Below are 27860 nucleotides of genomic sequence, written 5' to 3' on the forward strand. Positions count from 1 at the left end.
TGGCCGTGCCTCAGAGGCTTGTTGATATCAATATCACCACCATCATCATCATTATCACCACTATAATTGGCCAAGAAAGGCAGACTTGTTAGCATTCAAATCGCCATAAATACACAGAAAATGCACTTGCATATATTTAATAATAAAAAATAATTTAAAAAAACAATGCAGGGGTGTATATATTTAATAATAAAAATTAATGTAATAAAATAAAAAACAAGCAATAATAAAAATTAATAAAATAAAATAAAACAAGCAATAATAAAAATTAATAAAATAAAATAAAACAAGCAATAATAAAAATTAATGAAATAAAATAAAAACAAGCAATAATAAAATTAATAAAATAAAAAATAAAAAGCAATAATAAAAATTAATAAAATAAAATAAAATAAGTATTTTATATTTTTAAAAATAATTTAAAAACCCCAAAAAACCAAGGCAGATCTAATGGCCACTGACTCAGCTTTCCTCCAACTCCTCCTCCTCCTCCTCCTCTGCCCCAATTCTGCCCTTCAAGGCACCCTTCCTCCTCCTCCTTCTCCTCCTCCTCAAGGCTATGGAATCCTGGGAACTGTAGCTCTGTGGACCATTGAGCCTCCTTTTGTCAAGAGAGCTCGGGTGCCACAAGAAACTACAATTCCCAGAATCCTATAGCACTGAGCCATGGATGTTTAAGGGGGGGTCAAACTATTTCTGCAGCCTTTTGCTATTCCAAAGCCCTTCCTATTTACAAGCAAGGCAAAATCTCTTCCTTCCAAGCCATTGAAAACCAACCCAAGTGGAGGGGGGCTGATTGCTTCTTTCCCATTGGTCAGCTTCGGGAGAAATTTGCATATTACAAGTAAAGGTGTTTAGGGCCTCAAAAACGATCCTGTGATAAAGAATTACAACAATACTGAGTGCTATACATTTAAAAGATGAGGCATTTAGACTCCCAGTGAAACATGAACGATTGATGGCCTTTTTTTTCCTCACTGTAACCTGGAAAGTAATGCCTTTTGCAAGACATATATACCAAGTGGGCTGGCAATAGCTCTGAGTGGCAGGTGTCCTGAAGACCTGCTCTGTAGGCTGAGCCAGGCAGGGAGGCAGGGAGGGTGGGACACAGCCAGGGGGAGGGGTGGAGCTGCCTCCGGGGCCTTGTGGGGGGGGAGGTCCTGGGGGAGGGGCCAAACCAGGGCGGGACTGTGTGGCCCCGCCCCAAACTGGGAAAGTCTCACCCCCAGGCGGGATATGGCAACACTACTTACAGACAATGAAAATAGTTGGACAGTATTTACTGTATTTGTCTTCTTCCAAGAGGTAGGGCAGGAGAAGGTAAATGTTTTCAAGTTTATGCAGCATGTGTCTCTAAGCATGGAAATGATAATGGATAATATGGGAAATAAACATTTCCAATATAACTCTATGTGTCACACAATACTTTGAGGAGCAATGGTCAATATGAAGAAAAACTGTCAAAAATAAAATAAAACATCCAAAGTAAAACATATATATTCCCAATTCTCTCTGAATAAGACAACAGATTCTTTAATACTCATTGTATTTCCTTTAAATACATGTGGATTTTCAACTTCCAATAACTTTTTCCATTTGTATTCCACTATTTGAGTCATTCTAAGAAGCATTACTGTGAGAGAACACTGCCTGGTGGCGCAGTGGTTAAATGCCTGTACTGCAGCCATTCACTCAAGACCACAAGGTTGCGAGTTCAAGACCAGCAAAAGGGCCCAAGCTCGACTCAGGCTTGCATCCTTCCGAGGTCGCTAAAATGAGTACCCAGACTGTTGGGGGCAAATTAGCTTACTTGCTAATTAGCTTACTTGCTGTTCACCGCTATGATCTTTGGAATAGCGGTATATAAATAAAACATATTATTATTATTATTATTACATTGCTCTTTCAAAACAAGAAGAAAGGAATGGAGTTCTGTGAGGTTTCAGCTATAGTAACTGATCTCCATTTTCATTTCAAAACTTAAGAGACACATGCTGTTATCAAAGGGAGGAGAGGGTGATGTAATTTTAAGCAAGGATTTGGACTCATGAATATGATTTTGGCACGGTGCCTGAACAGATTTGCAGTACTAATCTATGTACTCTATTACACCATAGCATGGCAGAGCCACAATGAGACACTACATAAACACTGAGAACACTGAAGTATATCTGATGTGCATTAAAGAAGGCTCTGGCTGGCAGCATAAAGAAGACCTGAGGTGCTGGAAACCATGAGGGAAAGAGGATACTTACGGCAGTTCTCCTCATCTGAGCCATCCTTGCAATCTGTGTCACCATCACAGAACCAGTGTTCAGCTATGCAGCTGCCATCACTGCAGCGGAATTCTTTGTCCGAACACTTCCTCATATCTGCAGGACAGATGAAGGACCACTTCAACTGAAAGCACACCCTCTTAAGAACAATGCACCCTATATAGCTTCTTGGGAACCAGATTTTACTTGTCTAACCCTTGAGGGTGTCTTAAAACCAGAACTTGGAAAAGCTTCCTTTTGGATTGGAACCTGCAGCATCCCCTGGCCAGTATGGCTTGTAGCTCCCAAAGAAATTAGAAAGGAAGGAAGGAAGGAAGGTTGCTTAATATAGCAAGCCAATTCTGTAATATTTTCCTCTATGATGGTTATTACCAGCTAGGACAGTAATTCTCATTTTTTAAAAAATTCTCCCTAAGGAAACGTAACTGTAGACTGGTCTTTGTTTTGATCACAGAAATACTGAAAAACTAGCCCCTTGTGCTATGATGAACATCCACTACTGGGCAGCGTAGCAAATGAGAATCTTGCAAGCCATCATTTACAGGCCATCACTACAGGATTGCAATCCTACTAATACTCTGCCTAAAATTCTAGAGCACCTGGTTGTACAAATGCCAAGCAATGTTTTATTTATCACAGTTTAGATACTAACCACATTGTTCATCACTGTTGTCCCCACAGTCATTGTCCCCATCGCAATGCCATAAGCTGCGTATACAGTATCCATTTTGACACGAAAATTCATCCTCCTCACATTCCCGTGGAGCTGTTGAGACACAAAGTATAAAAAGGAAGAAAATCAAAAACAACATGGAAAAAAGTATTTTATTGCAGCCTGTTCAATAATGAACAATTATTGGGCTGTAACCTATGTCCTTGTAGCTCTAGGCATCAAGCAGCCCAATCTGTTACAAAGCATGCTGTTTGGTAGGTATCATACTTTTTTCAATATTGTAACTGCTTTTAATGTATTTTGGAATGCTAAATTTAAAAACACAATTAAAATGTCATGGCACATGCTGTTCTTTCACAAATTCAACATTTTTATCAATTCAGTTATTATTCAGCTTTGAATAAGTGTGATGCTCACATTCCAATGTGATTTCTTTTAGATTTCTTTTGAACTGATTTTTGTGTTTCATATCGGGAAATTACAGTCATCTCTCCATATTTGCGGCTTTGATTATTCACGGATTTCATTAATATGTTCTCTCTAGGACTGTCTAGGTCCTCCAGTGCAACTCTGTGGTCCACTTTAACTAAAAGTTGCACTGAAAGACCATTTGTAGCTACTCCAGTGCCATTCTATGGTCAGTGTATGTTGGACATTGACCACAGAGTTGCACTGGAGAACCTAGAGATTCCTAGAGAGGTGTCCTCTCAGGTAAAAATATTGTTTTTGTTATTTGCAATTTTTCCATAGTCATGGGGGTCTTGTTCCCCTAAACCTAGCGAATGTGGAGGGACAACTGTAAAGTGTTTTGAAAGTCTGTAAGAATATTTTAACCTCTTACTCATTGCAGAATACTCAGCACAGATTTCATTAGCCTTTTTTGCAAGGACTGTATTACCCTCTTTTGCGAGGAGGTTCTAACATTTACAGTTCAAAACTAGCACAGAGACAGGAAATTTTTACATCTAATGGTGAAACCATATCTGTAAGTGATACCATGGGATCCTATGTACCTGGTTTGCCTGAATTAAAGCCATTAATTACATTAGAATTTCTTCTCCCCAAAATGGGCCAACTAGATTGTAAAGATGCTTTCACTGCATACACTGTGAATCTGCTGTTCGTGGATGTGACTATCAAGGTTTGTGTTTAATTTCATCTCTTCCACACCTCTAGTGTTGATTTGAAGTTGAAGTAAAGGTACAAGAGGAGTCATTCAATGTACCCATACTTTGAGTTGCCACAGGGAGGGGAGTGATCTGTAGTTCAAATTTTATTGGTTTGAGATGAACTACTCTAACCCCAACTTGTTTGCTTTAAATTAAAGGACCTCCCCCCCCCTTGCCTTTTGAGAGATAAAATACAAAACACAGTCAATATAAAGCAATACTAGTAAAATTCCAAACGCTCATCGAATCCAACCAGCAGCGAGATAATGCATACCAAATTTTACTGAACAAAAAACATATTTTCAAACAGGACCCAAAAGCATAGGGAAAGAGGTACTGCATCTTAAAGAGCTAACAAAGCCCAGCTAATGAAGACACCTACTGTGCCTCCAACCACAGGGAGTTCCATACTGTGCCTTCCAACTGAGCAGACCCTTACTCAAGCCACTGCTCTCTAGGCACTGCCCACAGGCAGAACTATGAACAAGTCCCATCCAAAAATTCCAGGCTGGTACCTACTGGGAGTGGATCTCCAGCTAGTACTTGGGCTCCCATGCTCTTTAGGGTAGTGATACTCAAACTTTTTACTCTTGTAACCCACTTTACATCTACAGTCAGCCCTTCTCATACACGGATTTTTTATACATGGATTCAAGCATCCACAGTTTAAAAATGTTCAAAAAAGTATAATTTTCATATACAGTGGTGCCTCGGGTTACGAAATTAATTCGTAACGCGGCCGCTTTCGTAACCCGAAAAGCCTTCGTAAGCCGAATTGCCATAGGCGCTAATGGGGAAAAGCCGCGATTCCGTGCGAAAAAGCCGAAAAAAGCACCAAAAGTTTTTTCGTAACCCGAAAAAACATTCGTAACCCGGAACAATGATTCCCTATGGGATTTTTTCGTATCCCGAAAATTTCGTAACCTGGGTATTTCGTATCCCGAGGTACCACTGTATCAAACATTGATTTTCCACTTTTATAAGAGACACCATTTTGCTATGTCATTATATTTAATGGGACTTGAGCATACATGGATTTTGTTATACACAGGGGATCTTGGAACCAAACCCCAGTGTATAACAAGGGTCCACTGTACATGTGGGAACTGCGTAATTTTTGTTGTTCTTGTTGTTGTGTGCCTTCAAGTAGTTTCTGACTTATGGCGACCCTAAGGTGATGCTATCACTGGGTTTTCTTGGCAAGATTTGTTCAGAGTACTGTACGTTTACCATTGCCTTCTCCTGAAGCTAAGACCATATGACTTGCCCAAGATCACTCAGTGGATTTCATGGCCGAGCAGGAAATCAAACCCTGTTGTCCAAAGTTGCAGTCCAACACTCAAACCACTACGCCATCCTGGCTCTCGTGTGACATAGTATATGAATAAAAATATTTTGTTTGTGTAGTGTGCATATTTTCATTTATACATTCATGTATATTCATATTTTAACATTTTATAAGGAAATAGCTCTCCTCTTCCTCCTTCTCTCCCTCCCTAAGGCAGAGGCACCAAGCACCCTCCTAGCCTTTCTCTTCCCCTCCAGGGCTGGAAAGGTTTGGGAAGAGGAGGAGGAAGAGGGTGAGATCAGGGCCTCCAAGTTCCATGATCCCCTTGAACAACTCTCACACAACCTGTGGGGCGTCCCACTCCACTGTTTCAGAACCACAGCTTTAGGGACAAGGAAACGTCAATATCCTGAAGTAGGTTCGGATATCAACAGGCACATGGAAAATCATTTGTAATGTGACCCCAGGTTTACAGACTGTTCAGTAACTGACTAAAGGCATGCTGCATAAGTTTTTCAAGCCTCTAAGCCATCTGAAAGAGCAGTCTCACATACAACACGTTGCAGTAGTCAAGATGTAAAGTTACAAAGGTGTGGAACACTGTGCCCAAACTATTCCAGTCAAGGAATATCACAGTTGACAAACCAATTAAAGATGAAAGTAGACCCTGTGAGGCACTACAACCAACACAAATATCTACTCAAGTAATTAGTCACACATATATTCCCAAGAAGAGCCAATAATAATGGCGATAACATTTAAATTCTTTTAATAAAATGATTCTGCATAAATAACTTGTCACTGGCTGACTTACGGCAGTCCTGCTCATCAGAATCATCCTCACAGTCATTGTCTCCATCACAGACCCATGAACGTCTGATACATTTGCCGTTGTCACAGTGAAAATCCAAGGGGGAACAAGTGGGCAGCACTGCAATGCAGGAAGAAAAGAAATTAAGCCACTGGGAGTAAGTTAGAAGTTTTTATATGTTTATTTTTTAAAATCTTATACATAAGGAAAACAGAGAAAATACATAATAATAATAATAATAATAATAATAATAATAATAATAATGGTGTTGGCGATATAATCACAGCAGCACCAACCAGAACATTTGTAGCTTAGCAGTGTTGCCATATCTAAGAAAATCCTATAACTCTTCCCCAAATCCTTCATTATCCAATTTGGCTCTTCCTAAGCTCAGTTTCTATCACCAAGAAAACACAATGCTGCAATACCTTCTGAATTATGCCAAAAGGACAACTAATTACCCCTCCCTTGTAGATCCCAAGTGCATCTCTTTGCTACTATATCACATCAAACAAATATTGGTGGAGAGATAACTGAAAGTAATGCTAATTCAGCAGTGAAGTAGGTAAGTGTTTATAGGAAAATACATTCTGATCTTTTATATGAAAAGAAGCATCTTACAACAGAGCATCTTATGACAAGGAGCATCGTACAACAGAGCACTCATTTGAAGCTGTGATGAACTTAAAGACACACAAACCCTATAATAATATGGAGTTCCAGGCATCTCTGATTAACATCTCTCACTTTCTTTCCTCAGAAGGAGGCAATTATATAAGCCAAGAGACAGCCTTCCTATTACCTGGCTAACTGGAGGTCTTGAAAAATCTGCTAATGATATAGTGACTGCAGTCATTTTGATCTCAATGCAAACCAGTATTTTCAGTTCCTCTCACAACTGAAAGCAAATCCAGTTTCTCCTTATCTTACTGTACTGAAACATGTCTTCCAGTGCCAAGATTTTAAAAAAATATTTCAACCAAAAGACACAAGGCAGGCAAGTCAGCCTTTCCACAGCTACTCACAAGCAAACCCGCCACAGAATGATGTAAAATTAGATCCATTTCTCAGTCTTTGGCCTGAGCTCCAAAGCAGGGAGTGGAACAGCCTCATCATGCTTCTCACTCCTGAGTATTTAAAACTAGACTATGACCTCAAAAGCAGAAAACAAATACTGTTGCAGTGTGGGGGCCTCATTTTCACTTTTTCCATGAGTAAGTCACATCCTCCTGAATGATATTCTGAGTCTCTTCCCCTTCTTATGGTTTTGCTAAATAAGCAATGGCACATCCCTCGCCAGCTGATTGGAGTAGGAGGAATGATGAAGAACAGCCATTATCTTGACATGTGGAAGTGAACAACAACAACGAAAGCAAACCTTTATGTAGCCCACATCCAGTGGTCTCAGACCTCATGACATTTTTGCAAATCACCACAAAATATTTATCCCCAAGCTCTTTGCAATTTATTTCATCCTATGCTTTCTTGATATTACAGTGCACCCGCGCCACACGCGGACTTGAGCGTACGCGCTCAAGCCGCGGCGGTGTGCGGGGCGGAGCGTCCCATTCAATTGAATGGGCGCGCGCGCCCGTTGCGCCCCGCGCGCACCCACGCCGCCGCGCACGAGCCCCATTGTTTCCAATGGGGCTTGAGCATAGGCGGAATTCGCCTTACACGGCGGGATCCGGAACGGATCCCCGCGTAAGGCGAGGACGCACTGTACCTACTTTCCCTCTTCACAAGCCCAAAAAAGATCATGTTTGCCCAAAAGGCTGTCACTTCTCAGTCAGATAGTCAGCTCCAGTAGGAGGGGATGTGTCAGATAATTCCTCACACAGTTGGCATCCTCTAAATTAAGGGCACTGAAGTCTGTGTTCTTCCCTTGTTGTTGTTTGAGTCAACTTCAATTCATGGCAACCCCATGAATGAGACATCTCCTAAACCTCCCTATCCTCATTTATTCTGCTCAGGTCCTGCAGGCTCAGAACTGTGACCTCTTGACTGAGTCTATCCATCTGATATGTGGTCTTCCTCTCTTCCTACTGCCCTCCCCCTTTTCTAACACTATTGTTTTTTCTAGTGACCCATGTCTTCTTATTATGTGGCTCAAGTACAACAGCCTTAATTTTTGTCATCTTGACTTCCAGGCAGAACTCAGGCTTGATCTGTTCTAGGATGCATTAGTATGTCCTTTTGGCCACCAACAGTATCCTCACAACTCTTTTCCAGCACCACATCTTGAATAAGTTGGTTTTCTTTCTATCAGATTTATTTTTTGTCCAGCTCTCATGGGGGATGGGGAATACTGTGGCCTGGATGATCCGGACTTTAGTGTTCAGTTTTATATCTTTGCACTTTGGAATATTGTCTAGTTCTTTCACAGCGGCCCTTTCCATTCCTAGTCTTCTTCTGATTTCTTGACTGTAGTTTCAGTTCTGATCAATGGTGGATCCAACGTATGGGGATTCTTTAACTATTTCAATTTCCATGTTGTCTCGATTGAATTCATATAAATCCTCTGTAGTCATTATTTTTGTTTTCTTAATGATCAACAGTAAGCAAATCAAGATACTCACTACTTTGCTGACAACGAGACGGTCTATGCTTTTCTGAAGAAAAGCATTTGTAACTTTTTTAGCTAATAGGAAAAATCCAGCTATTTGGCCTACTGCTGCTAAGCCTGGAGTTGGGGGGGAAATCTGCTTGCTGAATATAAAGGTGATCTAGAGTTTCAAGAACAAGGAGCCCCGGTGGTGAAGTGGTACTGCAGCCACAGAGCTGTAAATGCAATCCCAGGCAGCGCTCCAAGATCCACTCAGCCTTCCATCCTTTCACAGGTCAGTAAAATGAGTACCCAGCTTGTTGGGGGCAATTGGCTTACACACTGTAAACTGATTAAAGAGTGCTAGTTCACTGATAAGCAGTATAGAAATGAACTTGCTATTGATATTGCTATAAGAATGACAGACTGTAAAGCAGAAGTTCTCTGATCTGGGAAACTGGAAAGCAAAAGTTTTCCTGAGCTTTCTATTGTTCAAATTCAGGAGTACTGGTCCTGGACTACTGCCTAAGAACACAGGGGCATCAAAAGGGTTGAAAGATATGTCTTTTTTTAAAAAACAGCTTTTGGATCTCAAGCACAGCAGTTATAAAGGAAAAGCAATGCAGGAATATTGTACTGTACTTCAGGTTGCTGAAAAAAGAAACATCACCCCTTTTGTTTCTCCTTTCAGTTAAACAACCATATGCAACAACCAGGCAGCAAGAACACATTTTAATACTTTATAAACTGTTTGTCTGGAAAGACTCTTTCACAGCTGCTGTGAAAATGCATATACAGGTTTCAAACAACAGTGCTACTCAATGTGGCCAGCATCATCTATCCCATGGAGAAAGAAAAAGAAAACCCTTTAGAAAAACTGAAGCTGTCATCTATATAAAGGCTGATATTCAAATGGACAGCATAAATCAATCATGACCCACCCTTCTTTTCCGGGATGAAAGAAACTCTCAGCCTTGTAAGAGGCTCTGCTTTCAAGGGCTGCCAACTATGACTTAGAAGGGAGTAACACAGGATTTTTCTCCTGACAGGTGTGTTCTCCAAAGGAATGACATTAGTTCAACAGTGTAAAATAAAAAAAAAAGGAAAGAAAGAAAGAAAGAAAGCACCAAGAAGAAGATGGTGACTACAGAACTATTTCCATCCCTGCTGGTCTATTGATATTATCTTCCAACTGTCATCGGCTGGGCTTCTTCCTTACCACCAAACACAGGGAATAGATGAGAAAAAGAATGCAGCAGTAACAAGAGAAAGAGGAAGAGAGGCATTTCCTTTGAAAGCTAGGAATGTCACTCAGGATAGTCAGTTTTGCTGGTATGCTTAACATCCAACCACCTGGAATCAATGCTAAAGTCTATAAGAGCCTTCTCTAACTTGGTGACTTCCAGATGTGTTTGCCTGTGACTCCCAGCTTCCCCTGTCAGCAAAAAAAGGGTAAAGAATATTCATACAGAAGAGAATGGGATTGCGATAGGAACAGAAAGTGATGCGATGTCACTTGTACATTGCCAAAATTCTGGTGTGGTCCAAAAGGACAAAAAATGAATCCCTGTCCTCCATGCATTTGACCAAGCATGGAAGCTGGCACTGGAAACCAGCTCATGTAAACCTGCTCCCCTTCTACGTGTTTCCATTGCATGAGGCTTGTATATTTTGAAACTTGATTAGCCTTTTCTCTATTGGCAGACCTTTTTGTTGATCCAGCCTTTGTTGACTTGCCATTACAAAAGGCCTTCTAATTGGTGTGTACTATATTTTTATCATCACCATCACCACCACCACCACCATGTTTTAGTTGCCTTTTAAACTACTATAAATTCTGTTTTAAATTTAAATCATATGTAATATGATATTTTTTGCTTACCGTAATTTGTTTTTACCTTCTGTATCCTCCCTTGTTTTAACTGTTCTTTATTTTAACTTACTGCAAAGTGCCTTGGCCATGACAGTTTCTATGTATGGCTGCGAAAGCTGGACAGAAAGAAAGCTAATAGGAAGAAAGTCCACTCACTTGAAATGTGGTGATGGAGGAGAATTCTAGTCTACAGACTGCTGTAGAGGCCAAAGGCTAATGCAGTTTTAGGCTGCTTCAATAAAAGTATAGTGTCTAGATCAGGGGTAGGCAACCTTTTTAACCCGGGGGCCGGGTTGCTGTCCCTCAGACAACTGGGGGGCCGAAGCCAATAAATAAATAATTTTTAAAATGAAATAAATAAATAAACCGAGACAAATGCAGGACAAAATTTACAAATAGAGGACACGTTATAAAAAATGGAGGACATGCAAAAAATTACTGATTTTTTTAACAAATGTTAATATAAATGCATGTTTCTGAGGCTTCTATAGACAATTGCCCCCCTTGCCCCCCCAAAGGCCCCACGCCCTCGCCATGGGCCTCTCACGCGAGAGGCCAAAGGCCTCGCGCCCTCACCATAGGCCGCTCGCGTGAGAGGTCCTGCCGCCGATTGCCCCGCACCAGCAGCAATCGGCGGCAGGACCAGGCTGGGGCCGGTCCCACGGCCTCGCTGGGCCAGATTCGGCCCGTGGGCCGGGGGTTGCCAACCCCTGGAAGGGAAGTAATAGTGACACTCTATTCTGTTCTGGTCAGGCCCCACCTGGAATATTGTGTCCAGTTCTGGGCACCACAATTCAAAAAGGACATTCAGAAACTAGAGTGTGTCCAAAGGAGGGTGACCAAAATGGTGAAGGGTCTGGAAACTATGTCCTATGAGGAAAGACTCAGGGAGCTGGGGATGTTTAGCCTGGAGAAAAGAAGGTTAAGAGGTGATATGATAGCCCTGTTTAAATACTTGAAGGGATGTCATATTGAGGAGGGAGCAAGCTTGTTCTCTGCTGCGCCAGAGACTAGGATCTGGAACAATGGACGCAAGGTCCAGGAAAAGGGATTCCACCTCAACGTTAGGAGGAACTTCCTGACAGTAAGGGCTGTTCAACATGGAACACACTTCTTTCCTTGGAGTGTAGTGGGGTCTCTTTCCTCGGAGGTCTTTAAGCAGAAGCTGGATAGCCATCTGTCAGGTATGCTTTATCTGAGAGTTCCTGCATGGCAGGAGGTTGGATTGGATGGCCCTTGTGGTCTCTTCCAACTCTATGATTCTATGATCCTATGCTAAAAAGACAAATAAATTGGTTTGAGAGCAAATAAAGCATGAACTCTTCTTAGAAGCCAAGATGACTGAACTGAGACTATTGTACTTTGGACAAATCATGCAAAGACATGACTCACTAGAAAGGAAAATAATGCTTGGTAAAATAGAAAGCAGTAGAAAAAGAGGAAGACAGCATTTCAGTTGGATAGACTCAATCAAGGAAGCCAGAGCCCTGAGTCCAAAAAATTTGAGCAGGACTGTTGGTGACAGTGCAGCTTGGATATCTCATTCATGCAGTTGCCGTAAATTAAAGTCAACCTGATGGTAGTTAACAACAATAAAGCTGCCTCATGTCCCCATATTGGGAGAAAGGTAGGATATAAAATAAAAATAAAGAAAGAAATACATGAATATAAAAAGGGATGACTAACACCATACAGTTATGAAATGGCTTAGGAGAAAATGAGTTGAAGTTGATTTTTGCTTTGTCAAAAAACTAGAACTTGCAATCACTGAATGAAGTAGCTTGGTAGTATTCTCAAGAAACAAGTCAGTACGTACTTTTTCACAGATAACATCAAATTAACCTGTGGAACTTCTATTGCTACAAGATGTAGTAAATGACTTCATGGGCTGAAAAGGAGACTTAGGCAAATCATTGGAAAACAGGATTATTAACAGCTACTACCTATGACAATTAAATGGAATCTCCATGTCAAGAGACAGTATACCTATAAGTCTTAAAAAGAAACCAAGCCGTGGAGATGTGCTTTGTATGCCTTCTTGGAGGACGTCCTCTGAAATAGAATGCTGAAATGCAAAGAATTGGAGTTTTGAAAAGTGCTTTCTGGAGAATGCTAACTCCCAGAATTCCTCAGCGAATATTGTACAAGTTAAGTCTCCCTTATCTAAAATGCTTAAGACCAGAAGTGTTTTTGATTTCAGTGTTTTTCTGATTTTGGAATATTTGCATATACATAACGAGACAGCTTGGAGATGTGACCCATGTCTAAACATGGAATTCATTTATGTTTCATACAGAAGTTATATACATAGCATGAAGGTAATTGCATACACAATTTTTTAAATATGAAACAAAAGTTTGTTTACACTGAACTATAAGAAAGCAAAGGTGACACTATCTCAGCCATGTGGACTATTTTGGATTTCAGAATATTTCAGATTTTAGAATTCTGAATAAGGGTGACTCAACCTATAGACATTGTAGTCCAAAAAGCAACTTACAATCTCTGGATAAGATAGATATTTCTTTTGGGCTTCCCATTGTTCACTCAGGTTTGTCTTACGCATTTTTGTTACATTCGATCCACACTATTTCCAGTGCACTGTTAGCACTACCCATGCTGAGAACCATCCCAGAGGTTTGCTAAAAAGGACAGCACAAAATCACAAGAAATATAGTACCTGATCTGTGTTCTGTGCAGACAAGCTACTTTTTTCTTACTAGCTTCCTGGGTTTTTTTTACTATAAATTTTCTTTCTCTTTGAGAGGTCTGGGTTTTTTTCCTCAGCCGATGCTGCCAATTATAACAAACAGCACATTGCTGTACTCACTTCAGCACTTCAGCAATATGGTTGAGCCTGACTGACTAAGAAAATAATTTACTAACCATAGGTAAATAGGTTCAAAATTAATTAATCTACTCTTACTTACACATGCCACCCATTCCATAAAAAGAACAACAAATAATATTTACACACTTTTCCTCTGTATAATTTGGGATCCTGCTATGGTTACTAAATCGTAAGCACAGCTCCCTGAACAGTCTTCTCCTTCTCCCAATGGTACCTTCGGTGCAAAAACATTGGTGCAAAAACATTTGGTGGAAATCAGTATTTATAATTCAGAACTGACAAAACTAATCAGATTTGCACTTACTGGACTCAGGTGCTACCAGTATACTACATGCACACTATCCTTCAAACTGTGAAATTCCCATGATTTGGTGGCACACTTTTCAGTGTTAAAATCTTTCAAATTTCATTTAAGTGCACATTTTAATGCAGGCTCTCTCTCTCTCTCTCTCTCTCTCTCTCTCTCTCTTTAAATACAAAATTAACATTGAAATAGCATGGAACAGACATGTAAGCAAAGAGACTCAAAATGTGGAATGGAAAAAAAATCAACCTAACCTAACCAACTTTATTTCAGTGACACATTAAAATAAGCATATTTTGGTCCTATTTACATCCAAGTTTATAATTATTATTTACTTAGTTATTTAAAGTATTTCTGTATTGCTTCCCAGCCCACAAGGCCTTCCGAGGTGATGAACACATAAAAGCCAACTGGAACAATACAAAGATAAAACATTTTTGTTGTTGTTAACTGCCCTTGAGTCATCCCCGACTCATGGCGACCCTGTAGATTAGACCACTCCAAGCCCCCTTATCCTCCACTGCTCTGCTTAAGTCTTCTAGATTCATGCCCATGATCTCCCTGAGTCTATCCATTTGGCATGCAGGTTTCCACTCTTTCTACTGTCTTCCACCTTTCCAAGCATTAATGCCTTTTCTAATGAGTCATGCCTTCTTGTGATGTGGCCAAAGTATAGCAGCCTTAATTTGATTATCTTGGCTTCCAGGGAAATTTCTGGTTTTATGTACTCAAGAACCCACCTGTTTTAAAAAATTTTTTTTTAATGTTCCTGTTACATTTTTACAATGTTACAATGTAAAAATTTACATTGTTTTAAAAACATTTTAAAACACATTAAAATACCCTTTAAAAACTCCTAAAAACAGTCTAAAAACAATCCAGTTTTGAAATAGTTAAAACAGCTATTTCAAATACTGGATACTGTTTTGTCTGCCTGCCGGAAGCTTCAATGATTGATCCAACCTAACTTCCTAGGGTAGGGAGTTTTGCAGTCAGGGCACTGCTAAAGAGAAAGCCCAGTTATAGTACCCAATAACGGAACTTTACAAGGTGTTGGGACTCACAACAGGGTCTCCTCCTCTACAAAGATCTCAAATTTCTGGTGGGCTCATATGGGAGGCAGCAGATTGTAATTCCAGTCCTGCCATGCTGCCAAAACAGAAAGAAAAAAACAGCAATGATTTTAGATGATCCCCCACATAGCTCAAGTATATGAGGTTGTGGCTCAGTGTTTGGAAGCTGGTGGAAAGTGGAACCTAATTTCCTTGAGCTTTTGCAGTCTCGTTTTTTTACACTTTTACAAATGCAGCCCCAGGGCTTTTTCTGCTTCCACCCCAGGTAAATTTTCTTCCACAATACCCCAAGGCACCCTGGGATCCGAGGCATAAAAGAAAATGTTATAATTTTTTTTTACCCCTCAAATGCCCTTTGGGCTTTTCTGGGCCAATTCAGGCCTAGAAAACGAATTTTTGAAATAGGAAGTGATTTCTGCTCACTTCCCATCTCCAAGACCTGAAATACATACAGTGAATGACAATGCTCCCATGTCCCCAGAGGACATTTGGGGGGACAAATTCATTTTTATTTTTTTGTGTAACACAGCCCCCTAACCTTCCACAGTTGCCCAGGGAAGCCTGGATCAGGGAATCTTGTGACATCTCCAGATGTTATTGAACTCCAGATGTTATCAAACTACAATTCCCAGCTGTCATCACCACTCACCTGGCTATCTACTAGGAGCTATAGTTCAGTATTTCCTAGAGGGCTCCACAATTTTCATCGCACATTTTATCCACTTCCCTCCTACAAATGTTATTAACATAACCACAGTTCATTCTTATATCTTAAAACAAACAAGGAAATCCAAATTATGTAGAACAAATTGGAATTATGGGTTATAAAAGCTCAAATGTTTTAGCACTTGACACTCTCCCCACCCCACCCCATCCCTCTCCTTGCTTTCAGCATGTGGGCCAGCTTGGGGAAGTACCCATCTCAGTTACACAGAAGAAGCAATCCATGAATTTATGAAAAATCATGCAGTATATAGGCCCTTCTGGAACTGTAGCTCTTCAGAATTCAGACAGGGATAAATCATACATAAATTTAGATTAAGGAAGGACAAGGGGTAAGCAAAGCAGCTACATACTCAACTGGTGCCTCACATTGCTCATTGCTCTTCCAATGCCAATTGAGTCTGCCTTGTCGCCATGTACAGTATTTATATTAACATGAATGTCAGTAAGTAAAGTTGTGGTAGAAGGACACACGTCAGGGACTACATGCATGAGACTCTTATATGTGCATCCAGAAGCCAAATTGGTTCCTTACCACTGGCTTAAGACATCTCCCTATACAAAAATGCTATGTGCAGTGAAAACAAGCATGCCAATAAAGCACCCAGGTTAAATCTCTATCCTCTGCTTTTTAACATGTGAGTGAATAAAGTGGGTAGCAGTTCTGACATGGAGGAGCATTCAAACATGAGATCCCCATTTGCATTGTAAAGTGGTATTAATTCCAGAAACCTTGTGCCATTTGTTTTATAAATGTGCAGAACAGCCCTCCTTCTTCTACAGCAATTAAGAACCCATTCATATGAGTTATTTCATTCAGCTCATCATGGATTTGGCAGGCCAACTGTGCACATAGTGAAGCAATCAAACACAACATGGAGCCAAGACTGACATACACCTATTACTGTCCCACACATGTTGCCCATCTTACAGCATAACTGCAGGGGTCCACATGGACTTAACTACAATGCAGCTTTCTTTTTCTTTAGCCACCTTAAACTGCCTTATGTTAACAAGAAAAATAAAAATAGTATTTGACTTGACTAAGCACAAAAACACGGTTCTTGAAAGGAACCTTAAACTTCCAGATTGACAATAAAAGATGACACAGTTCTTGAGTCAGTTACAATTACAACCTATTACTAGTAATGAAGCGAAAAATTATTTACAATGTGGTCAGTTCCAAAACACGTAAGAAAAAAATCTATGTACCCCATTTTTGTACTATCTACATCTTATACAACTATATATACCTCTCCATTTTTGTTTATGCAGAACATAACTCAAAAGCCAGGGTGGGTTTTCTTTTGCACGTTTTTTTTTGGGGGGGGGGTAGCATCCCAGTGGGATTAGAGGAGTAAGATTTAGTAGTCTGTTCCTGGACGCATCTAGGCACACATACCTTCCAGAGCCCTAAGATCTTAAAGAGAAGGCTTTCTCAGTCGCATCACCTTTGCAGGCTCATATGGTGAGGACACAAAAGCTGCTCCCATGCACCGGATTTCCCTTCCACGGGAGGCTAGGCTGGCCACCTCCCTGCTTTCCTTTTGTCGGCAAGCAAAACTTATTTTATGCAGGCAAGCTTTTAATACCTAATCATGGGATAGCTTTTATATAGCCTTTATTTTTTTATTTTTTTTTTTATTTATATACCGCTATTCCAAAGATCATAGCGGTGAACAGCAAGTAAGCTAATTAGCAAGTAAGCTTTAGGGCTGAAGGGTGTGGTATAAATACCATAAATAAATAAAAAATAAGATATTATATGGGGTGTCTGTTATATGGGGTGTGTATAGTAGGTTTTAATGTAATGTAATTTTATACTGTTTTTACTTGATGTTTTTAAAACTTTTATTGTAAAGTCTTTCAAATGTTTTTATTTGTGAGCCACCTTGGGTCCCTTTCTGGGAGAAAGAGAGTGTGAAAATGAAACAAACAAACAAACTGAACCTTTGGGGATGACTTTCATCCAAAAATGTTTGGAAATAAAATTCAGGGTATGCAAGTTGGAGAGGGGATATCAGTGGCTGCTTGGGAGGACAAAAGGGTTTGGGTGCACCATGCAATCAGAAGTCAGCACTTTCTCCACCCTTATTACATAGCAACATGATTTCTAAGGTCCACTAAATTCCGGAAATCTTGTGTTCCTCACCATTAAAAAAAAGCCTAAGAACAAGAGATGCAGCCCACACTGTTCCATCTTTCCCATCAAATCAATCTCTGCTCACTGACCACACTCTCCCAGGCCTCAGATGCAGGTTTGGGGGGAGGACCCAAACCCCCTCCCCTTCTCAACATATGCAGCCTTGAGCCCCAGCGTGACTAATCACCAAAGGCCTGTGCAGTAGCCGCCTGGAAGGGAATTTGCATGCTGGCTCTCTGGGGGAGAATTCTTCAGGCTCCCACAGGGTTAGGCCATTAGCACTGGTTCAGAGCAGATACCATTATCCCATTGAACTGCTGCTACTCTCATGAAGCAACTGCTCAAAATGAAAATTCCAACCCTACAGGGAGCAGTTTCTCCCAATTTAATACTCTCCTTAAATATGAAAAATGAGCTTCAGGTTAGGGAAACTGAGAGGGGTGGGAGTGAAAATGACACAGAGAAATAGATATACACAAAAGGGGCCCCTTATTCCCACTTCAACAGCAAATAAGCATTTCTGCCAATTCAGCTAAAGTCAGACGGTCTTTGGCTAAAATGGGAAACACCCCTGCTTTTCAGTGTAGGGTTTACCATAAGTGGTAATTTCATGTTAAATCCAAGTTGGTTATTGCCAGAAGACCCCATGATAATTTCAAACATTCAAACCACCAGGAAGACGACATAATCAAAATTCATGCCCTCCGCCTCCCAAACATAAGATCAACAGTATGGCAGTTGCAGTGCTGGACACAGACCAGAGAGGCAAAGTTTCAAATTCATGTACAGCCATGAAAATTTCTAGGTCACCTTGGACCAGTTACCATCTCTCAGTCAAAGTGACTCACCTCAAAGCACTGATGAGGACAACACAACTGGAACAAGAAGTATGTGGCAGGGAGTGAGAGGTTTAGATTATGTACTTTCCCCTAAACTTCTTGGAAGAAGAGGTAAGATAAAATGGCATAATAAATAACAGTGGGACAAAAATGCAAGGTCATCACATTTCACTGTGCAAAAGAAAAAGAGAAAGTCATAATGGGTTTCTGTCTAATGAGTACAGTTCATCTTAATCTGAGACTACTCAGGATTTTGAAAATGTCTGCCTGTCTGAAACCCATGTCTTATATGGTTGGAGAAAGATAATGAGGAATACAGCCCTCAGGAGAAAAAAATATACCCCATCTCTGACTTATGGCTTCTTGAAGATTTCTCCATTTTTTACCCCCAACATTTACTGGTTTCATTATCAAGGTACAGAGGGCTGCACCACCCTGCCAGGCTACCTGTAGCCCAGGAGCCATACCATTTGTAGCCCACAGGCTACAAAAGGCACACTATTTGTTCATGAAAGCTTATGCCACAACAAATCAATTAGCTTTTAAGGCAGCACAAGACTGTGTGCTTCTTTAACCACTTCCTTGATATGTTTCTCTGTGTATGTACCTGGATATATTTGCTTCTCATTGGTCTGGAATCTGCTTAACTAAGAGATGGTGGCTGACCAGGAATGAAGTGTTCATAGTCAGAATGGATAGCTCAAAGTCAATGTCAAGCTTCTGTACAAAAGGTGTACAGTGAGCGGTCAGTATATGCTGGGGTTTGGTTCCAGGATCCTCCATGGATATCAAAATCTAGTGGTGTAGTAAAATGGCCAGTGTGCTGTAGTGGCTTGAGCATTAGACTATAACTCTAGAGACCAGGGTTTGATTCCCTGCTGGGGCATGAAAACCCACTAGTAAGTCACACATTCTCAGCCCAAGAAAACCCTGTGATAGGCTTGCCTTAGGGTCATCATAAGCTGGAAATGATCTGAAGGCACACAACAAAAACAACCATGGTGAAATGATGTCCTTTATATAAAATAAAAAAATAGTTTGCTTTTGAGGTTTTTTTAAAACATGTATTTTCAAGCTATAGATGATTGAATCCATGGATGAAGCATCCATAGATACAGAGGGCCAACTACACACTTAGTATTAAGAAGCATTAATAAAGGGACAGAAAATAAAACTGCCAATGTTTTAATCTCTCTGTACAAATCAGCTGGAATACTGTGTACATTTCTGCTCACCACAACTTAGAATACTGCAGATCTAGAAATGGCACAAAAAGGGCAAGTAAAATCATCAAGCGACTGAACAATTCTACTATGAGCAAAGGTCTATTTCCCATTCATTTTGGAGGGATAAAATCAAACAACAATGGGAGAGAACAATTGTATATAAAATTATTCATAGTGTGGAAAATGGATATGGAGGCATTTTTCTTCCTCTCTCACAATGCTAGAGCCCAGGGTCATCCAATGAAGCTGAATGATGTGACTTAGCTGGATGGCCATCTGTTGGAAGTTCTGTGATGATGCCAGGAGTTGGACTGGATGGCAGTTGTGATCACTTCCAACTCTATGTTTCTATGATCATAAGGCTATCAAAAGCTGCATAATGTTTATATATGTCCTCCAATACCAGAGGCATTTTGCCTCTTGATATGTAGGGGAACATAACTGGTAAGGTGCTATTGCATTCCTGTCATGCTTGTGGGTTCCCACAGACATCTGCTTGTCTCCTGTGGGAAACAGGATGCTGGACTAGATAGGCCCTTGATGTCATCAAGCAAGGCTCTTTTGTTCATATGATTGCAAAGTGAAAGAGGAGTCCAGCCTGTGCCATGCATGTGAAGAAGTAGGCTTCAGCAAACACATATTTAGTTGCATGAAGCAGCATATAACAGAAACAAGTGTTCTGAACAAATCTTTCTTTACATCAAAATAGCACTATCGTATCATATCCAGTGTCAGAAGTAACACTAACTAGAGCTATGCTGTAATAAAAACAACTAAGAGTCTTATCTAACACCAAAGGCAGAGTCTAAACATTAAACTGTGAAATCATCACTCATCAAGAGGTTTTGCTTTATCATGGGTGGATTGAGTTGACCAGGAAGTTTATCAATACAGGGTTCAGGCCAAAAGCCCCATGTCCCCAACGTAGGCCAAAACCCCAGAGCCAAGATCGGGATAGACCAGACCCAGACCCAGTGGATTTGACCCGATCCTAGGATAAACAGTCCGTAATGCAAGTCAATCTGACCCCTGGTTTGTCCCAGAAACTCCACAGCAAACCCCATGTGTTTAGATTCCCTGCTTGCTCCTTAGAATCATAGAATCGTAGAGTTGGAAGAGACAACAAGGGCCATCCTGTCCAACCCCCTGCCATGCAGGAAACCTCAATCAAAGCATACCTGACAGATGGCCATCCAGCCTCTGTTTAAATATCCTCCAAGGAGTGTGTTCCACTGTCGAACAGCCCTTACTGTCAGGAAGTTCCTCCTAATGTTGAGGTGGAATCTCTTTTCCTGCAGTTTGCATCCATTTTTTCCAGGTCCTGTTGTCTGGAGCAGCAGAAAACAAGCTTGTTCCCTCCTCAATATGACATCCCTTCAAATATTTAAACAAATTTAAATAAGGTAATATTTACCTCCTTCCCTGCATCTTTGCTAGTGAGCAGCCCCTATTACCACTGCTGACATGGGGGGGGGGAGCAGCAGCAGGAGTCCTGCTCATTAGCAAAAACACAGGGGGAAGGTAAGGCACATATGTGGGTAGTGCATCTCCAGGCCTGCACAGGGACTGATCCAGGTCAGGACCTGGGCTAGGAAAGCAGGGACTGAGCTTTCCTGGCCCACTTTGCTTTGCATACTTTTTCCAGAGGGATAGCCATATTAATCTACTTCAGAAAAAAAATAATAAAAAAAAATAAAAAAATAAAAAAAAAAGAGTGGAAGGGATCCAGCCAAACAACTAATCTGAACCTGAATAAAGAAGAGAGTCCCCCACTCTGCCCAGGCTCAAAACCATCTTAATGTGGACTTGACAGATGGTTTCATCAGTGTTCCATAGCTGTTACATTCAAAACTTGGGCCATATTTTTCTGCCACTGACATCATAGGTCATATGGTTTTGATATCATTTTGTATACAGTACTAGCAGGAATTATATACTATATTATATACTATATGTGGTTGGGATATTTTATTTAGGAACCTTTAACTGTGGGTATGGCACCTGTTACTAATACTCATATCATCTCTACTCCTGATCACCAAAACTCCTCACCCACAGCATAATCTTCTTTTTTCTCCTCCACTCCCCAGGAACAGCCTTTACATAAACCTGCATAACCATTCCTAGATATCCAGAGGTTTGGTCTTCTAAGTATTTGTAGAAGAGAGGCAGGCAGGCATTGCACATGATAACTCCTCATGTGCCAGCATGTCCATTCTTGAAGTGAGGAAACTGCTCAGCTAGTACAGTATTTATTTTTAGCTTTAAAAGTTACTTATGCCCTTTTAGTTTAAAGGGTGGTAAATTATCCTGTTAGTAACTGTAACTATGAATTTCATGAAATATACCTACATGAGGGTGAAATGGGGGAAAAACAGAAGCTTCTCCCTCAACATTATCAAGGCTGACATTTAGACCAGCACAAATATGACTCTGTGTTCCAAACCTTCCATGTATTAAGTTAATCAATTTTAACTAAGGTCTCTTTCCTCTTTTTTTGGAAAGAGCTTTGTGACAAAAGTGCAGCAAGGAGCCAACTTTTATGGGAGAAAAAGCATATACACTAAGATGTTTGATGTTGACATAGCTAGGAAAGGAAGGGGTTGGACTACAATTCCCAGATTCCCCGGTCAGCATGGTCACTTCCAAACCCTGAGAATTAGTCTATTTTGCTGTGCCAGCATGCCAAGGGATCATGCAACTAACACTCTGAAAGAATAGGGCTGGATTAACCATCAAGCAAAATAAGCATGTTCTTAGGGCATCAAGGGAAGGGAAGCACCATAGAAATTTTCCATTGCAGAATTTGCCATATGGAACAAAAAAGGCCTCTATAATAAATTTTAAAAATTATATACATATATATGTATAATGTCCATTCCCTCCAGTTTGATGTCCATTTGCTCCAATTTGAAGAGATCCTTTTGAAGCAGTAACTTGCCTTGAACTATTTTAACTGTTTTAACTAAATAATTTGGATGTCAACAGCAAACCTGGCCACCCATTTCAGTACTTAGCTTCAAAACATTTATGAACATGTTAGAAAGAACTGGTCCCAGTGGTGTGTGTATTCAAACCGTTTCTGACTTATGGTGACCCTAAGGTGACCCTATTATGTGGTTTTCTTGCCCAGAGTTGCTCGGGGGGGGGGGTTGCTTTTGTCTCCCTCTGAGGCTGAGAGGATGACTTGCCCAAGGTCACCCAGTGGGTTTCCATGGCTCAGCGGGATTTGAACCCTGGTCTCCAGAGTCTCCAGAGTCATACTCCAACACACAAACCACTATGCCACAATGGCTCCATACATATAAATACAATAATAAAAAATAATAAAATAGTAGTAATAGAGGTTAATGTGTACCAATCTGGTAACTGGTAAACTGCCACACAGTCCATTCCTTGACCCATTTCAAACCAGCTTTAGGGCAGGATATGGAGTTGAGACTGCTATGGTCGCCTTAGCGGATGATCTTTGTCTCAACACCGACAGGGGGGAGTGTGTCCCTGTTGGTGCTTGCAGACCTCTCAGCAGCTTTTGATACCATTGACCATGGTATCCTTCTGGAACACTTGGGGGGTTTGGCAATTGCAGGCACTGTTCTGCAGTGGTTCCAGTCATACCTCTCAGGCAGGTTCCAGATGGTGGTGCTTGAGGATAGTAGCTCCTCAAAAAGGGAGCTGTTATATGGCATCCCACAAGGTGCCATTCTATCCCCAATGCTTTTTAACATTTACATGAAACCGCTGAGAGAGATTATCCAGAGGCATGGGGTGGGATGTTATCAATACGCTGATGACTCCCAAATATATTTCTCCATGCCTTCCAAAATAGCCTCAGCCAAAGATAGTGTATCTCCTATGAATGAATGCCTGGAGGAGGTAATGGACTGGATGAGGAAAAACTAATTGAAACTGAATCCAGACAAAATAGAGGTGCTTGCCATCAAGGCTCCTAATCTGGGAATGGAGGTGTGTCAACCAGTTCTGGGTGGGATTACACTCCCCCGAAGGACCGTGTTCACAGCTTGGGAGTGCTCTTGGATCTGTCTCTCCAAATGTCAGCCCAGGTAGATGTGGCGGTCAGGAGTGCTTACTATCTGCTTCTGCTGATATGCCAGCTATGCCCCTTCCTAGATCTGGAGGACCTAAAGATAGGGTGCATGCACTGGTAACCTCAAGGTTGGACTTCTGCAATGTGCTTTATACTGGGCTACCTTTGTGACAAGTTAAGAAACTTTAGTCGGTTCAAAATACTGCAGCCAGATTGGTTACAGGAACATCCAGGAGTGAACAAATTACACCCATATTCAAGTCACTCCATTGGCTGCCAATTAGTTTCCGGGCAAAGTACAAAGTGTTGGTTTTGACCTTTAAAGCCCTACATGGTTTGGGTCCAGGTTATCTACAAGATCGCCTTCTCTCGCACAATCCACCCTGAACACTGAGGTCCTCTGGGGGTCAGTTGCTGCAGCCTGCAAGAATCCTGGCAGTCGTTACCCAGAGGACCTTCTCATCGGCCTCCCCAAGACTGTGGAATGACCAGCCGGAAGAGATCCAACAGCTAAACCAGCTGTCAGAATATAAAATACATTTGAAGACTTATCTCTTCCAGCAGACCTATGCAGGCAGTTTTTAAACATGATTTTTATATTTAATTATTGTCCTACGTAATGTAATATAAATATTGTGTAGAGATTTAGCTTAATATGTGTATTTTATGTAATGATCGTGTTTTAACTATGCTGTAACTCGCCTCGAGCCATGTAGAGAGGAGGGTAAGAAATAATAATAATAATAATAATAATAATAATAATAATAATTGGGGACACCAAAATCTATTAAGTGCTTGGGGTCTCTAAAGATCTTAAACTGGCCATATGAAAGCATAATGCAGCAATATTGCTGAAGTACAGCCAATCTGGGTTTGGTCATTGCCAGGATGGGAGACCACCTTAAAACCTGTGTATTCTGCTTTCAGTATTATGGAAGAAATGATATAGATGTATAAGATAAGTAAACAATTAAAATGCATCTCAGCAGAATACTGGCACACAAGTACTAGCTTTTCACTGTTGCACAAACCTGGAATAAGAAATCAATAAGAACAACTGTTAACAGTAAATTGATAAAGGGTACATCCAAACTTTCAAGATGACCAATTCTCTGTGGTTTTCTTTTTTACAGCTAGCGATAGTTAACTAGCAACTGAGCTGCCCTAGCTACTGCTTGACCAATAAGTCTGGTATTGACAGTTCTCAAGCAGCCTGTTACCATGATTGTTCTAATGTTTATGCTTGTAAACATAATGGAATGAAAAAGTCAATGGAATGAAGAAGTAAACATTGCAATAGAGACTGCAAGCACAGAGACAAAAATGACCCTTGCCAAAGACAGGTAGGCAGAGAGTTCTACTCCTAATAAAGGGAAGCCAACTGTTATCTATAAATCTACCCTCTCCTGGGACATGAAGAGATCTTTAAAACTACAGGCTCACAGACTTTGAAACAATAAAATCAAATAATAAAGAGAAGTACTCAAGGAAGAAAATCCGTCAGGGAAAGAAGAAAAATGATAACAGATGGGAGCAAAGGCAAGGACAAATAAACCAGGAAATCGATAAACTCATTCTACAGTTGTTAAGGGATAAAATCAAAACAGCAACAAAAAATGAGCCCAGGGCTTTAATTATCTCACACTAGTGGTTGCTTACTTCAGCATTACTCTTCTTACAGGGAAAGGCACAACTGCTGCATCTCACTATGAACTGAACTCCTGGCTTCCAGTTCTACCGTATGAACACATGAACATCTCTACTGTTGAGGCTAAATATAACAAAATCCAAAATCCACAAAACAGTGATATCTTTATTGAGCACACAATACATAATGCAAGCTTTCAAAACCCCACAGGCCTCTTCATCAGGCAAAGATGTTAAAAATCATACAGGAAAAGAAAGACATGACAATGTTACAATCACAACCCTACATTTTGTCTTAAGATGTTCTTCTGTTGTCAGTTAAGATAGTCTAGACTAGAGTGATATCAATGCAAGTAAAGGCCATCCCCTCCCCCATTTTTGGGGACATGTGGGGACTGGGAAACAAAGAACTGTAAAATCATGCAATCACATTTCAACTCCATTCACCTTCATGATTAGACATATTTTACAATGTTTCCTATTTCTTTTCTTCTTCTTCTTCTGCTTTTTAACTTAACCAGTGGTAACTGACAGTAGCAGAGCTCCAGAATTGCATGAAAATGTGTTCATGTGTCTAAACTAATCTGCCGCCATCTTTTCCAGAGTTTTTGTCTTCACAATTCATAATGTATTGCAAAAGCGAGCAGCAAGGCGAAGCAAGACACCCTGCATACCCCACTCTGGATTTGGGATCCCCATGTTCCATATCTGGAACCAGTCACAATGACCATTAGGAACATCAGGTCTGGTTCCCAGGAGAAAAAGAGCGAGACCTGAGGCATGTGCACATCCAGGTAATAAGACAATCAAATCTAAATGGCTGTACTCAGTGCTCCTTCCTTCCCCCAAGTCAACTGCATTTCCTCTTGCACGCTGAGACAAAGGATTTCTTTGCACCCAAAATAATAGGCCAACCATTCTGCCTACCCCTGTTGTGTTCCCAGCCAATCTCTGTCCATCCATCCTGGGGATATCCTGATCCCAAACACTGTTTTTGTCATACTAAAATTAAAGCCATCAACAAATCCAGAATTCCGCTGTCAATTCCTGGGAAAGGGCATCAGCATTTATTACACCTTACAAAATAGTCCACTACTTGGGATTAGATTCCAGGTATAAATATTTGTGCCATCCTCAGACCTGCCCAGTCTCAGCCACTCTAGCATTCCATAGTCTATTCATCATACAAGTAATTATCACTCCGCTGCAAACTCCACTATCCATTTCCCACATTTCCATATCAGTTAGCTCTCATTGCTGTGTCTGTGTGGATTGCTATTGTGTGTATGATTGCACTTCACATTTTTTAAATGAAATTCTCTTAATTCACCCCAAACCTAGAGTTCTCCTCTGTTATTACTGGTATATACAGGGGCAAACGGTCCTAAAGGTTACCCAGCCTCTTGCAGAAGCTAATTTATCCAACATTTAAAATAACACTGACATACTTGGTGGGGATCTCTCCCCAGACTCTCACCCTTCTTTAAGTAACAGTGGGGCATGGGGACTAGATGATTAAAACAAAAAGCTCACTTCCACAACAAGATGACCCATCTGTTTTATCCCAATTGAGCAGTTACTATACAGTCATTATTCCAGGTTCACAACAATGAAACTCTGAAAACTGTGGAGTTAGCCACAGAAGACCTATTCCCACATCTGAGATAGAAAAGTCCAAATATCTCTACTTTCTCTTTATAGATTTTTTTCCCAGTAACAGACAGAAAATAAATACGAACAGAAGTGGCCTGTTATGGCCCCTCTTATCCCCAAATGATACTTCCTGTTCCCTGTTCATCTGTTACAGTGCCAACGTACTTTTTATATAAACACCTTCCAAGTAAAAAAAATTAAAAAACTGAAGGGATTTCACTGAGAACAATTCCTCAAAAAGAAAAAAACATTCACAGGAAGGAAACTGGGTAGACAGTGGTGTGAAGAGCATAAAAGTCTCTCAGATGCTCTATTTGCTGAAGGCTAAGCAAAAACAGAGCCACTATCTTTATTAAGAAGTGAGGTTTATCACAAGGGACTGGCAAGACCAATGATTGCAAATGAAGTGTTAGGTGATGAGTGAGACTTATAACCTCACTAAGATTCATCAAGTAATCATACCTAGGAGAATCCCACATGGTGAACAGACTCCACTAGACATACAGCTGAGGACAGTCACCAAAGGTGAAAATTAAATGGTGTCTGTACCTGATACAAAGCAATTATCATATTTTTGCCAGATGTGCCTCTCCCACTCAGTGCAGTAAAAGTGCATCTGCTCAGTTCCACCCACAGTCAGTTCTTCCTTTCCATTATGTGAAAACATCCAGTTAGTTCAATACCTCCCACATAGGGTTGCCATAACCCGGCGGCCCCC

The 27860-nt window shown here is 40.7% G+C and overlaps 1 protein-coding gene across 3 annotated transcripts in view; it reads right to left on the reverse strand.

Annotated features, from left to right (window-relative positions):
- Positions 1–27860, reverse strand: part of LRP4 (LDL receptor related protein 4) — a 136982-nt gene that overhangs the window by 42052 nt on the left and 67070 nt on the right. For all 3 annotated transcript variants that reach the window (XM_042455715.1, XM_042455704.1, XM_042455724.1), the window contains exons 3-5: positions 6221–6337; positions 2929–3042; positions 2256–2372 (exon numbers count right to left, since the gene is read on the reverse strand). In XM_042455715.1, coding sequence (XP_042311649.1) covers positions 2256–2372; positions 2929–3042; positions 6221–6337 — 348 coding nt within the window. The remainder of the gene's footprint in view (positions 1–2255; positions 2373–2928; positions 3043–6220; positions 6338–27860) is intronic.

This window comes from Sceloporus undulatus, chromosome 1 (genome assembly GCF_019175285.1).
Source record: "Sceloporus undulatus isolate JIND9_A2432 ecotype Alabama chromosome 1, SceUnd_v1.1, whole genome shotgun sequence".
In the NCBI taxonomy this organism is placed as follows: Eukaryota; Metazoa; Chordata; class Lepidosauria; order Squamata; family Phrynosomatidae; genus Sceloporus; species Sceloporus undulatus.